Source organism: Sorex araneus, chromosome 11 (genome assembly GCF_027595985.1).
Source record: "Sorex araneus isolate mSorAra2 chromosome 11, mSorAra2.pri, whole genome shotgun sequence".
In the NCBI taxonomy this organism is placed as follows: Eukaryota; Metazoa; Chordata; class Mammalia; order Eulipotyphla; family Soricidae; genus Sorex; species Sorex araneus.
In genome coordinates this window covers 31,130,034-31,145,690 of record NC_073312.1, presented here as the reverse complement: position 1 = coordinate 31,145,690, position 15,657 = coordinate 31,130,034, and the positions used below count along the sequence as shown (strand labels likewise).

Sequence of the window (15,657 nt, the reverse complement as noted above, 5' to 3'; positions counted from 1 at the left end):
GGACTGGGGAGGGGGGAAGGGATGTTGCGTTTACTTTTGGTAGAGAATGGGCACTGGTGAAGGGATGGGTTATCAAACTTTGTAAGGGAGAAACATGAGCACAAAAATGTATAAATCTGTAACTGTACCCTCACGTTGACTCACTAATTAAAAATGAACTATGAAATTTAAAAAAAAAAGAAAATGATGGCTGGAGAAATCAGTTGAGACAGGAGATGTGTACTGAACGAAGATAATGGACCAAACATGATGACCTCTCAGTGTCTGTATTGCAAGTCATAATGCCCCAAAATAGAGGAGAATATAGGGAATATTGTCTGCCATGGAGGCATGGGGAGGGTGGAAAGGGGACGTAAACCGGGGATAATGGTCGTGGGGAATGTGCACTAGTGGAGAGATGGGTGTTTGATCATTGTGTGATTGTAACCCAAAAAAGAAAGATTCTAATTATCTCATGATGATTGAATAAATTTTTTTTAAATGAGTGTTTCCCTAGTAGGAGTGAAGAAGATTGAGCAGATTGAAGTTACATCCTGATCTTGAAAACAAATATTCTATAAATGAGATAATAGAATATCTTTATGTTTTTAATGTCTGATGACAGTTTGAAAGCCTTTCTTCTACTCACATATGGACATCTGACATAAAAAAATCTCAAGTGATCCTTCGATAAAAGCCTGAAGTTTAAACCACAGGCCCCTCTCCGGCACATTGCAATCCTCCTCTCAGTTCAACCCATAAAAGACCACAAAATAACATCCTGTCCAGCCTCTCTCTCTCTCTCATGTTTCTTTTTTCTTTCTTTGACCCCTGGAGATGCACAGGGGTCACTCCTGGCTCTGCACTCAGGAATTACCCCTGGCAGTGCTCAGGGGACCATATGGGATCCTGGGAATCGAACCCGGTTCAGCCACGTGTAAGGCAAACACCTTGCCCACTGTTCTACACTGTTCTATCGCTCCAGCCCCTTTCATGTTTCTGAACATGCAATACAGTCACACAGGAGTATTTCATATTCTCTTGACATGTATATGGAACCATCAATATGACCATCCAAACCACATTCATAATGGAATAGCCACCCTGCCTCTAGGAACTGACTATTAACACAAATCTAATACGAAGGAAAAGCCTTAGCAGAAAACAAGCAGGAAAGAATATCTGGTCAAGATGTGAAAGAAATATCCAACAGTGAGAGTGATGAAATGGATTCCTGAAGAATGTGAGATTTGATAACTAGAGAATCTGGGTTACCACAGCCAGGAGCTTAGTGGACATAATCACCATGAGAAAAGATAACTAAGTTAAAATAAAGTAGGGTAGCTTTGCTTAAAAATAAATGAAGTACATATAATTATTTCCTGGAATATACTAGAATATACATATACACATATATCAGAATCCAAGTCAAAATCTAATTCTTAAAGAATTTTAATTACGCACTAATGTTGATTGCATTTTTTTACAATCACAAAAACAGCACATCTGAAAAAAATAAGGTTTCTTATATAAATTATGGTGTCTGCAAATGGTGGAATACTGCTGTATTCCTGTTTATAATATTCTTAAGAAACAAAACATGTGAAAAATATGTATTTAACATATTTTAGGCATGAGGTTATGAAACAATATACACCAACAAAACTAATTCTCTTTTTATTCTGCACTGTAGCACTGTCATCCTGTTTTTCATCGATTTGCTTGAGCAGGCAACAGTAAGGTCTCCATTGTGAGATGTGTGTGTTGCTAGGGATCAAACTCAGAGCCTCATACCTGCAAGGTTAGTATGGGTTCTATTACTAAGCTCCTTGACTGACCTGAGTCCTCAGACTTCTATGCCCACTTCTACCTAGTATCCCTCCCATAAAGATGTTAATAGTGCTGCAAAGAGATTACATGGATTAATAACACACATACATGGCATGTGATTGACCCCAGGATAAGCCCCAAGCACTATGTCGGTACCCTGAATATCAGGGGGTAAAGGCCTGGAAGCCCTCAAGCACTGCTAGATTTTTCCCTAGAGGCTTCTACAGCACTTGTGAGGTAGTCTGGGTAACCCCAGTACTTCAGGGCCCAAGTCATACTATTTCCTCCAACACTCCCATTAAGCCACCAGCCTGTGGGCCAAGAATTGCTGGGGGTGGGGGCAGCAGGGCCTTCAGCACACCCTTGATAGACCCTCCCAGCAAGCGCAATCAATTAAATGTGTATTGATGCTCTTCTACCATTTCAGGGAATTTATTCTAAGGAGAAATTTAAATTATACAAATATTTGTTGTAATTGTATTTTTCTTTTAATACATAAAAAAGGAATTAGTCTATTTGGATAATGAAATAATACAGGTTTTAAAACACAATGCCAATCCACCATATAAACTGTTAATGTTATTGATACTGTCCTTGAAAAATACTTTATTAAGGCTTAAAATAAAAACCAAAACACTTCATAACTTATCTCAACTTTTTCCCTGCCAAGTCTCTAACCATCTCAGACTCTTCTACCCTCTCCTAGTTCTGTAAGGGCTCAATACAAACCGAGCCTTTTGGTACTACAGCCTCTCTCTCCCTGTACACCAAAACCCTCTAAGTGAGCTATCAATGCAGCCTATACATGGAAAAGGAATTTATTGCAAACCCAACCTCTGAAATACCAATGATTATTGTCTCAGGGGGCTCCCAAGTGGTTCTCAGGAGTTTCTAAGCTTACTCCCTACAACACTCAGCCAACCAGGCATGAAGGTTCCTTGCTGGGGCCTGAAGATGTAGTGCCAGGGACACCTGAGCCATACTGGTGGTGCCCTACAGCCCCGAGGATCACACCCAACAGTGCTCAGGGCCACCTCTAGGTAGCTAAGAGGACCTGGGTCTAGCAATACACAGAAGAGAATACAAAGTTTAGTAATCACTTAATAGCTTTGGCCACAGTAGTTTTAAAGATGAATTGATTTCTAGGATTTTTTTTGGCGCAGTGTTTTGTAGATCAAAGCTTTCTCTATCTCTCTCTCTCTTTTCTCTATTATAAACACAGTTCTGTACACATGTAAGATGCACAATACAATGACTTGGTAGATATACTAGATGTGATTTTGTTCTCAAAAAATTGCAAAAGGTCAATTCATCTTTAAAACTACTGTGGGCACATGAAAAAGTGCCCTATATCACTAATCATCAGGGAGATGCAGATCAAAACAACCATGAGATACCACCTCACACCACAGAGACTGGCACACATCCAAAAGAACAAAAAGCAACCACTGTTGGAGAGGATGTGGAAGAAAGGTATGCCGACTGGTTCAGCCCTTTTGGAAAACAATAGAGACGATTCTCAAAAAATTAGAAATTGAGCTCCCATTTGACCCAGCAATACCACTTCTGGGAATATGTCCCAGAGAAGCAAAAAAGTATAGTCGAAATGACATCTGCACTTATATGTTCATCACAGCACTATTTAAAATATCCAGAATCTGGGAAAAAACCGAGTGCCCTAGAACAGATGACTGGTTAAATAAACTTTGGTACATTTATACAATGGAATACTATGCAGCTGTTAGAAAAACTGATGTCATGAACTTTGCATATAAGTGGATCAGCATGGAAAGTAGCATGTTAAGTGAAATGAGTCAGAAAGAAAGAGACAGACATAGAAGATTGCACTCGTTTGTGGAATATAGAATAACAGAGTAGGAGACTAACACCCAAGAATAGTAGAAATAAGTACCAGGAGGTTGACTCTATGGCTTGGAAGCTGGCCTCACATTCTGGGGAAAAGACAGCTGAGATAGAAAAGGGAATAACAAATTAAATGTGGTTGGAGGCCCAGGTGGGGTGGGGGGGCGAAGGTGATGTGTGCTGAATGTAGACTAGAGACTGAACACAATGGCCACTCAATACCCCTCTTGCAAACCACAACACCTAATTAGAGAGAGAGAACAAAAGGGAAGACCCTGCCACAGTGGCAGGGTCTGGTGGGGGGAGATGGGATTGGGTGGGTGGGAAGGATGCTATGTTTATTGGTGGTGCAGAATGGGCAGTGGTGAAAGGATGGGTTCTTGTACATTGTATGAGGGAAACAGTAAGCACGAAAATGTATAAATCTGTAACTGTACCCTCATGGTGATTCACTAATTAAAAAAATATATAATTTTTTCAAACGTCAAATTAAAAGAAATACTACTGTGGCCAAAAATATTATGTGATTACTAAACTCCGTATTCTCTTCTGTGTTTAGCTAGACTCATTCCCCAGGTCCTCTTAGCTACCTAGAGGTGGCCCAAACTCATAATTTATAAACTATGAAAGAAATCTTGAGTGCCAATGCCACACCAGGCACTTTTGTTATTTTCCCTTTTCACTACCATGCAAAGAGAAAGATTCTGGGTGATATTGTAATACCTCATTTGCTTGAAAGAATAGGTATGCTAACCACTTTGCTTCTTATTACCTTATTCACCCTTTATCATATGAACCAAAAGTTCTGTTGCATTTGAGCTATCAGATCACTCTGAAGTCTGTATTTAATAGTACCTTATTTATCCAAATAATTACTATAATGGCATCATGAAGTACACACCATTGGTTTTTTTTATGGCTTCCACCAGACACAAAGCCTCCACTTGAATTCTGTCTTCAATTGTCCTCTTCCCCATCCCCATGTTCCTTAAAACCGTGAGGGCAAAACGTCCGGTTTGCTTCCACACTTCTCCATTGCTTAAAACAATTCCTATTAAGACAAAAAAACAGAGAAAGAAGAAGAGAAGAAATTCTTCTTAGCCACAAATGCTGGCTGATAGTCTGCATCTTAAGCAGTGAGAAAGATACTTAGCAGGAATATAAAAAGTGGTGGCAGCCTAAGGAATTTCCCTGAAGCTCAGTCTCACCTGCTTCCTTTCCTAACCCCGATACTATCTTAACAAGATTCCTGGTTTTATAGCTCCTTCATCCTTCAGCCCTCAAGCCTCAGACCAATCCTTTGAATAAAGTATTTTGTCCTGTTTTTACTAGTGAGGGTGATGAATTTTATGGAAGCAAGATTCTAGCTCTCTGATCAGACACCTAATAAATCATGAGTGACATTTTCAACACTGAATTTTGGACATTGTAAATAAATTCTAGGAGATATAACAAAGGAGTGACTGCTCAAGAAGAGAGGCAGTGCTTGTGAACTGAAAGAAAGCAGATGAAAATCCATTCCTCCAGTAAGGGACTTGCCACAATCATCTCATTGCAATGTTTTTCTTCTACTTGCTAAATAATTTCTCTGAAATGTGGTACTAGCACCAAGGAAACTGAAGATCAGAAATCTAAGTGAAAATCAGATCAAAATGGATTAAAGACCTCAAAATCAAACCAGAATCCATAAGGTATATTGAAGCCAAGGTCGGCAAAACCCCCCATGACATTGAAGTTAAAGGTATCTTTAAAGATGACACTCCATTAGCCAAGCAAGTGGAAACAGAGATAAGCAAATGGATCTACCTTAAACTGAGAAACTTCTGCATCTCAAAAAAATACAATGACCAAAATACAAAGACAGTCTAGAGAATGGGAAAGGAATGTTCACCCAATTCCCATCTTATAAGGGGTTGATATCAAGGATTTACAAGGCACTGGTTGAACTCTACAAGAAGAACCACCAGCCCATCAGAAAATAGGGCGATGAAATGAACAGAAACTTTCTCAAAGAAGAAATCTGAATGGCCAAAAGGCACATGAAAAAATGCTTTTCATCACTAGTCATCTGTGAGATGCAGATTAAAACAACAATGTGATATCATCTCACACCACAGAGACTGGCACACATCCAAAGAACAAAAGCAACCTGTGTTGTTAAGGATGTGGGGAGAAAGGGACTCTCCTTCACAGCTGGTGGGAATACCAACTGGTTCAGCCCTTTTGGAAAACAGTATGGATAATTCTCAAAAAATTAGAAATTGTGCTCCCATTTGACCCAGCTATTCCACTGCTGGGAATATATCCCAAGGATGCAAAAAAGTATAGTATAAATGACAACTGCACTCATTTGTTAATTGATATACTGGTTACAATAGACAAAATCTGGAAAAAACTCGAGTGCTCAAGGACAAATGGCTGGTTAAGGAAACTTTGGTACATTTACGCAATGAACTATTATGCAACTATTTGAAAAGATGAAGTCATGAACTTAGCGTAGAAGTGGATCAACATAGAAAGTATCATGTTAAGAGAAATAAGCCATTAAAAGAGGGACAGACATAGAGAGATTGAGCTCTTTTGTGGAATATAAAATAACAGAATGGGAGACTAACACCCAAAAACAGTAGAGATAAGTACCAGGAGGTTTGCTCCATGGCTTGGAAGCTGGCCTCACATGCTGTGGGGGAAAGGCAGCTCAGATAGAGAAGGGAACACCAAGTAAAGGGTGTTTAGAGGGCCCGCTTGGGATGGCAGATGTGTGCTGAAAGTAAACTATAGACCAATCATGATAGCCATTCAGTACTTGCATTGCAGACCACAGCACCCTAAAGGAGAGAGAAGAGTAAAAGGGAATCTACCTGCCCCAGAGGTGGGGCGGGTAGAAGGCGAAATGGGGGGAATGAGAAGGATACTGGGAACATTGGTGGTGGAGAATGAACGGGCACTGGTGGAGAAATGGGCACTCGATCATTGTATGACTGAAACATATACATGAAAATTTGTAAGTCTGTAACTGTACTCACGGTGATTCACTAATAAACAATTTTTAAAAATAAAATAGTTCTTGTACATTTTCATAAGAATAGTTTGAAAGCAAGATTGCAATATAACAAATCTATGCTAGCTCTATACATCATATACATGTTTCATAAAATTGCCTCCTGGCATCCATGACCCAAATCTAAAAGCATAATTTCAGTAAATAAGATAACAATTATTTTTCTTCTCTCTCTTTTCTCTTTTTTGCATTATCTTAACCAATTATTGTTTAAAAGATTATAGTTTAGACACAAATTTGCATAACATTACTGGGGTCAGAGCAAGAGTACAGTGGGTAGTAGTCTCTTGCCTTTCAAGCAGCTGTCCACCATTCCATCCCTAGAGCCCCATATGGTCTCCTGAGCACTACCAGAATTGATCCCTAAGCAAGAGCTAGGAGTAAGCCCTGAGCACTGCAATGTATGGCTCCAAAACAAATAAAAATTAATTTGCAAAACATTAGAAGTTAGCTTGAGCGTATTTAATATTTCATTAAATTGTGTTATCCTCACAATTTTAAGTATGGATTATTCTTATATAGAAAATATTAGAATTATGATGTTATTATAAAATTTTATAAATATAATTTCCAATTCCTTACTCTATTTGAATCTTTACAATTACAAACCCATATACATGCCCCAAAGAGAAGCCTACCTAAGCCTCTGGACATGTACTCCATCGCTGGGAAACTTCCTCTGCCAGAAAACACTTCGCCATGATCAATCAAGGCTTCCTTCACTGCATCATATCCATGCAGCACCACCGTGGGCTTCATGCCAAAATACACAGTGAACACAGGGCCATAGACTTCTGCAAGCTGGAATATAAACAGAAAATAGAATAGTTTGCTCTTCAAAACAAAAAATGCAGAGAGGAAATAAATTTTTATCACTCATTTATAACACTCTAAAATTTAGAAGTTCAGAGACTGAGCTTACAGGGGTTACATACATCTGTAACACCAATGAACCACTAAATTTCTAGTATCTTTCAGCATCAGAATGAGCCTCTGTCCATCCCTTCCCATGTCCTCTCCCTTTGTCTGCCATAACTACCTGAGATTCCATGAAGTCTATGGAATGTTGTGTTTTGTAGTTTAGTTGTTCTAGTTTCTATATTCTACATATCAGTTCAATTATTTAGTAATAGTCTTTCTGTTTCTTACTTACTTCATTTAGTATACTCAGCATTTCGAGTTTATATGTACCACCACTTCTTTATACAGTCAACTGTATTTAGGATGGCTCATATTTTGCAATTATGAAAAACTATGTAACTAATACAGAGAATCAATTATCTTTTCAAGCTAGTGTTTTCATATCCTTTAGATAAATGCCTAAGAGTGAAAAAGCTGAATCCATATGGTACTTTCATTTTCAGTGTTTTTAAAGAATCTCCATGACATTTTCCATAAGGGTTTATTAATTTACCTTTTCATCAAGAGCATGCCAGTTTCTTTTTCTGTGTATCTTTGGCAACACTAAGTTCAAGTTTGTTGACATAGGTCATTCTCACTGGTGTCAGGTGATATATATCATGATCGTTTTGAGTTGTATCCCCAATTATAAATAGCAGTGCAGAGCCTGGCAAGCTATCTGTGGCATATTTGATATGCCAAGAACATTAACAAGTCTTAAGGTGGAGACGTTACTGGTCCCCGCTCAAGCAAATTGATGAGCAATGGGATGACAGTGACAGTGACAGAGCATCTCTCTTGTTTCTGACTCATTTCTGGGTCATTCTTTATTCATTTCTGTCTTCTCATGAAAGGTGTTATTCAATTCTCTTGCCCACTTTTTGATTGGGTTGATTTTTTGTTTCTTATTTGTGTGAGTTCTTAAGATAGTTTGATATCAACACATCATCAGGAAATAATGTACAAAAATATTCTCCCAATTACTTGGTTACCTATTTGGTTTTATCACATTTTACCCTTATGTAATTTATAGTTTGGGATATAATATTCAAATATTTAATACATATAAAAAATTATTTTAAGGGCTGGAGCGATAGTACCGCAGGTAGGGGGTTTGCCTTGCATTGGCCGGCCCGGGTTTGATTCCCAGCATCCCATATGGTCCCACAAGCACTGTCAGGAATAATTTCTGAGTGCAAAGCTAGGAGGTAACCCCTGAGCATTGCCGGGTGTGACCCAAAAAGCAAAAAAAGAAATTGGGGGGTTGGTGCCACACCCAACAATGCTGAGGGTTGACTCCTGGTTCAGATTTTAGAAATCACTTCTGGCAGTGTTCAGGGGTCCATATGTGATGCTAGGATTGAACCCAGGTTGGCCTTGTGTAAGGCATGCCTCACCTGCTCTACTGTATCTCCAGCTCCTAGTCTTCAATTCATTTTTAGTAAATTGTTTTATGTGATGGCAAATAGTAAATAACATTCTTTGGTTCTTTTTAACATGTGTTTTTCCAGTTTTCCCCCATGCTGTTAGGTTAAAGAGACTTTCCTTTCTCCATTGTATGGTCCTAAGTGTTTGTTAAAGAAGGGTATTTACATAACTATGAATTTATCTGGGCATCTATTTTAATCCTCTGGTCTTATGCTATTTTTGTTATATTATCAAAGTGTTTTAGTTATGATTATAATTATTATTACATTATACTGTGAGGTCTGGAATCATGATCATTCCATATTCCTTCTTTTCTTTCAGAATCGTTTTTGATTATGCTAGGATTTCTGTGGTTGCACACAAATTTTAGAACTGCTTGTATTATTTCCTTGAAATAAACTATTTTTATAGAAAATGCAGTAAACCTGTAAAATGTTTTAGATGACCATTCCAATAATATTCTTCTAATACATGGGCACAAGACATCTCTCTATTTCTCTGTGTCTCTTCTCTCTCATATGTCTAATAATTTCCAGTGTATAAGACTTTCACTTCCATTTTTGGGTTTATTCCTGGGTACTTTATCTTTTCTGATAAAATTATAAATATGTTTGTTTTCTTTTTTTTTTTAAATTACAAATGTGACATTTTATTTTTTCATACAGAGCAGAGATTGGAAAATCATTTTTATATTTGTTCATATAGAACAAATGTTGAAATAAAAATTTTTAAAGACTGTATACTAAGTCCAAATGTGCCTATTTTATTATTTGTAGACCAAATAATGTTTTAGAGTATCATCTATTTTTTTAATAATTTATTTATTTTTAACTAGAGAATCACCGTGAGGGTACAGTTACAGATTTATACACTTTTGTGCTTATACTTCCCTCATACAAAGTTCGGGAACCCATCCCTTCACCAGTGCCCATTCTCCACCACCCGTAAACCCAGCATCCCTCCCACCCTCCCCAATCCCATCTCCCCCCCACCCCACCCTGCCACTGTGGCAGGGCATTCCCTTCTGTTCTCTCTCTCTAATTAGCTGTTGTGATTTGCAATAAAGGTGTTGAGTGGCCACTGTGCTCAGTCTCTAGCCCTCATTCAGCCAGCAACTCCCTTCCCCCACATGGCCTTCGACTACAATGTAGTTGGTGATCGCTTCTCTGAGTTGCCCTTTCCCCGGAACGTGAGGCCAGCCTCGAAGCCATGGGGTCAACCTCCTGGTACTTATTTCTACAGTTCTTGGGTATTAGTCTCCCAATCTGATATTCTATATACCATAGATGAGTGCAGTTTTTCTATGTCTGTCTCTCTCTTTCTGACTCATTTCACTCAGCATGAAACATTTCATGCCCATCCACTTAACTACAAAATTCTTGACTTCCTTTTTTCTAACAGCTGCATAGTATTCCATTGTATAGATGTACCAAAGTTTCCTCAACCAGTCATCCGTTTTGGGGCATTCGGGTCTTTTCCAGATTCTGGCTATAGTAAACAGTGCTGCGATGAACATACATGTGCAGATGTTGTTTCGATTGTACTTTTTTGCCTCTCTGGGATATATTCCCAGCAGTGGTATTGCTGGGTCAAATGGGAATTCAACATCTAATTTTTTGAGAATCGTCCAAATTGTTTTCCAGAAGGGCTGAACCAGTCGGCATTCCCACCAGCAGAATGCCGTGTACTGGGCATGTACTGGGCATGTACTGGGCCCCAGAACATACCTCAATAAAATCGGAAAAATAGAAATTGTATCAACCATCTTTTCAGACCACGATGCGCTGAAGATAGAAGCTAACCACTCACAAACACGGAAATTCAAATCAAACACCTGGAAATTAAACAATTCAATGTTGAACAATGAGTGGGTCAGGAAGGAAATCAAGGAAGAAATCAAAAGATACTTAGAAACAAATGAGAATGAAGACACGAGCTACCAAAACCTATGGGACGCAGCGAAAGCCGTTTTAAGGGGAAAATTTATAGCTCTCCAAGCATTCCTCAGGAAGGAAGAAAGGACCCACATAGATAGCTTGACTTCACGACTCAAGACCTTAGAAAAGGACCAGAAAAAGTACTCCAAACCAGACCGAAGGAAAGAAATAATAAAAATTAGAGCAGAAATTAATGACATCGAAACCAAAAAAACAATCCGAAAGATCAATGAAACAAAGAGTTGGTTCTTTGAGAAAATAAATAAGATTGATAAACCGCTAGCAAGACTCACAAAGAAAGAAAGAGAGAAAACTCTAACTCGAATCAGAAATGAAAAGGGGGACATCATAACAGAAACCAGTGAGATCCAAAAGATCATTAGAGACTACTTTGAAGGTCTTTACGCCACAAAAAAGGAGAACCTAAAAGAAATGGATGGATTCCTTGATTCCTACAATCTCCCAACACTGAAGAAAGAAGACCTGGAATACCTGAATAGACCCATCAATGTTAAGGAAATTGAAACGGTAATCAAAAACCTCCCCAAAAACAAAAGCCCAGGCCCAGATGGTTTCACTGGCGAATTCTTCCAAACATTTAAAGAAGACCTATTGCCTGTTTTCCTCAAACTTTTCCAGGAAACTGAAAAAACAGGAACTCTCCCAAACAGTTTCTATGAAGCACATATCTCCCTAATACCAAAAGCAAACAAAGACACCACTAAGAAAGAAAATTACAGACCAATTTCCCTGATGAACACCGATGCGAAGATCCTCAACAAAATACTAGCAAATAGGATCCAACAACTCATTAAAAAGATCATACATCACGACCAAGTGGGATTCATCCCGGGGATGCAAGGATGGTTTAACATTCGGAAATCAATCAACATAATCCAGCATATCAACAAAAGTAAAGACAAAAACCATATGATCATATCAATAGATGCAGAGAAAGCATTTGACAAGATCCAACATCCTTTCATGATGAAAACCCTCGCCAAAATGGGGTTTGGAGGAACTTTCCTCAAGATAGTCGAAGCCATCTATCACAAGCCTACGGCAAGCATTATCCTCAACGGTGAAAAACTAATATGTTTGTTTTCTTAACAGTCCTTTTCTTCACTCAGATACATACAGAAATGTAATAGGCTTAAGTATATTAATTTTATATTGGCTTTTTACTGAACTCATTAGTTATTTCTGGATTTGTGGTGAAATTGATGATGCAGGAATCAAAGCCAGCGCCCACACATACAAAGCAAGATTTCTGCCACTGTAACACAATCACGTCCATTCTATCCATATTATGATGTTATCTGCAAATAATCATAGCTTTACTTCTTTTCCAACTTGGATCTCTTTTGTAATATTTTTCCTGCTAAATTGCATAAGCTAAGACTGTCAAAATCATTGAGTTGCTGAAATGAAAGTGGACATCTTTGTCTTGTGTCAGATCATAGAAAAAAAGGTTTTGAGTCTTTCACCATTAAGTATTTGCTGTGCATTTACTCAATTCCACCATTATTAGCTGCATGTTTGTCATATATTAATTTGTTAATGTATGTTTCTTCTCTGATAACCCAACTTATTGTTTTGATTATCATAAACGTATGTTGAATCTTATAAATGATTTTCAGCATCTACTGAAATAATATGTTCTCTTTCATTTCTTTTTTGTTGATGTGGTGCATTTGTATTAGTTGACTTGTGTATGATGGACTGGAATGATAGCGCAGCAGGTAGGGTATTTGCCTTGCATGTGGCGGACCTGGGTTCAATTCCTCCACCCCTCTCGGAGAGTCCGGTAAACTACCAAGAGTATCTCACCCACACGGCAGAGCCTGGCAAGCTACCTGTGGTGTATTTAATATGTCAAAAACAGTAACAAGTCTCACAACGGAAATGTTACTGTTGCCCGCTCGAGCAAATCAATGAGCAATGGGATAACAGTGACAGTGACCAGTGACTTGTGTATGATGAGCTTTCCTAGGGAATTAGCTGGGATGCTGACATAGTCTCTTCAAATCTAAAGTCCAAAATACTGACAGGAGCTTTATTCTGAAATGAGATGTTTCAGAAGGGTAAGATTTCAGATAATTTCTTTTGAGCATCTGAGAGATATTACTACATGAATACCTGAGATTAGAAAGTAATTTATACACTGATACATATAATAGAACCTAAATGTGTTTGGCCTCATAATTTCCACAATTTCAAAGAAATGTGATTTTATGAAAACTTTATTAAAATGACTTCACAACTGAAAGCAGTTTTATTGCATCAAAGATTATGAAAATAAGGGATCTAGATCACAAGATAAGTTGGTAATTAATATTTTTGGACAATTTCAACACTCTTCCTATGGATGTCATTTCCTTCTGTATGACATTTAAAGCATGTCCGGATTTCCAATGAACCTTTTTATTTATTTATTTCTTGGATGCTCCTTCTGAGCAAGCTCAGGAAGACCAGGGTCTAAATGGTGGTTGTCCACCAACCAGACCATACGCTGTGGCTTCCCCCTGTGAAGTGCTGGGGATACCAAGGCTGTCCCAGGGGGGCTGAGGACCTCCAGAGTCACTCCTGGCAGTGCTCAGGGGCCACCCAGACTGCATCCTGCGATGCTTGGGCAAGCAGGTGGTGCTGGGAACTGAACCGAATCAGGAGCAGGCTAAGCATGTGCTCTGGTCTCTGTACTATCTCCAGACCTGGGATATTTCCCTTTAAAACCACATCTTTTGACCATAGTATTTGATACCATGTTTTACTTAGATATTGAGCTATCTAATTTAGTTTTCACATGCAATTCAGTTAAAAGTAATCGTACTCACCTTGTTTAAGGATTTGTTGATGTTATTGGTATCTATCTGTAGAATATTTCCAATAATTGGAAAAGGCGTGGGGCCAGGCGGCAACTTTCCTTTGGTAGAATTTTGATTCCACAGAAAAAGGGAAATCAAACATAAAAGACAAACTACCAGAATAATGAGAGGCTCATCACTGTGATTTACAAATTCAAAGCTTAAAAGCTACAGACTAATACACACTAAATGGAAAGTGATCATCAATCCTGCACTTAGTCTTTGAAGTTTATATAGTATTTCATCCAAAGTGAACTTTGGTACATTGCAGAAACAAAAAGCAAAAATGGTCATGTGGTTAATGATTTTTAATCATTATTATTGATAATCAGTGTTTTTTGAGTAAATTCAAATGATTACAAAACTCCACCAGGGGAGGGATAGAATAGACAAATGAGAAGCAAAGGGGGCCAGGTCACGTACAAAGTTAACGTACAAAAGATGATAAAGAATGATAGAGACAAATATCCAAATCACACGCTCAGCAACACTGAACTCAAGAGACCCAAACTTATACAATTGAACTTACAAAGGTGTCTGTCAAGAGGTCAGGCCGGAGAGGGGTGGGGGGCTATGGGAGGAAACCTGGGAACTTCAGTGGAGGGAAACTGACACCGGTGGTGGGATTGGTGCTTCAACATTGTATATCTAAAACTTAACTATGTAAATATAGTGCATTAAAAGAGAGAAAAGAAAGGAACTCCACTCTTCAGAGAGGGTCAAATGATTTATTAAAATGTTAGGTCACATGTTTACAATAACATTAACATTTATCTTACCTCACCACCTTCAAAGTGTTAAAATCCTCCACCAATGTCATTATGTGACTTCCATTCCCCAACACCTTCCCTACTCCACCCCAATTTGTATTCTCAGTTTTGTAATACAGGGCCAAGGGTTATTACTTGATATTACCATTCCTTTGCTTCTTTCTCCATGTACCAAAGGTGAGTAAGATTACCCAATATTTGTCTCACTCCCTATGAGAAGAACATGATGTCCTCAAGCTACATCAAAGTTGCAAGAAACTTCATGATTTCATCTTTCCTATGGCTGCATTATATTCTATTGTGTTAATGCACCAATACTTTGTCGAGGGGAGAGTGCACTCGCAGGCTCTCCGGGCGGCTCTGTCTCACCACCCGCATTCGGTGCTCTGGAACCGCAGTGTGTGGACTGGATCGGGACGGCCGGTGGTCAAGGACAAGCGAAGGAAGAACGAGGACCAAGCTGGTTGCTGATTAGTTACCGTTTATTCAATCTTTCATCTTTCTCATCTCCCGCACTCCCAGCTCCGGCCTCTCTCTGGATCTACTGCTCACCTGCTGCTTCTCTCTGGTTTCTCTCTCTCCTCCTACTTGTCTCTCCCACCTTGCCCTCTAGGCTACAACCAGCCAGGTAGCCAAATCAACATAAGAAAGCCCTTCCTGAGAGCAGGGTACTCCAAAGCCCTTCCTCACTCTTAAGGTTTTTTTCTTTTCCTTAGTCCAGGAACTTTTTAACATCTCAATACTAGTTATTTTTGTATGGACATAGCAAGGGATACATTGAGGCTTGCAAGGCAGCTCTCCTGGCAACATCTTGCCACAGGCTCAGACCACAGCACTCAGGCCAGATTAATCATTCCTCACCCTAGCAGGGTCCAAATCTAGTATCACTGTTTGGATCATGAGAGCATTTGTCCATGATCAAGCTCTTAACTTATAGTTAAGCATTAGGCACTTTGGCCAGGCCCATCTCGATGCCAGGGTACCACACAACTCACCGCTTGCCCTGGGTCCTTCTTGTCCCACGT

At 39.0% G+C, this 15,657-nt stretch overlaps 1 protein-coding gene across 1 annotated transcript in view; it reads right to left on the bottom strand.

The window, feature by feature from the left end:
• LOC129399329 (cytochrome P450 2C21-like) overlaps positions 1-15,657 on the bottom strand; it is an 80,087-nt gene that overhangs the window by 32,668 nt on the left and 31,762 nt on the right. Inside the window, exons 2-3 of the mRNA XM_055118968.1 lie at positions 7,372-7,534; positions 4,574-4,723 (exon numbers count right to left, since the gene is read on the bottom strand). Of these exons, the coding sequence (XP_054974943.1) occupies positions 4,574-4,723; positions 7,372-7,534 (313 nt within the window). The remainder of the gene's footprint in view (positions 1-4,573; positions 4,724-7,371; positions 7,535-15,657) is intronic.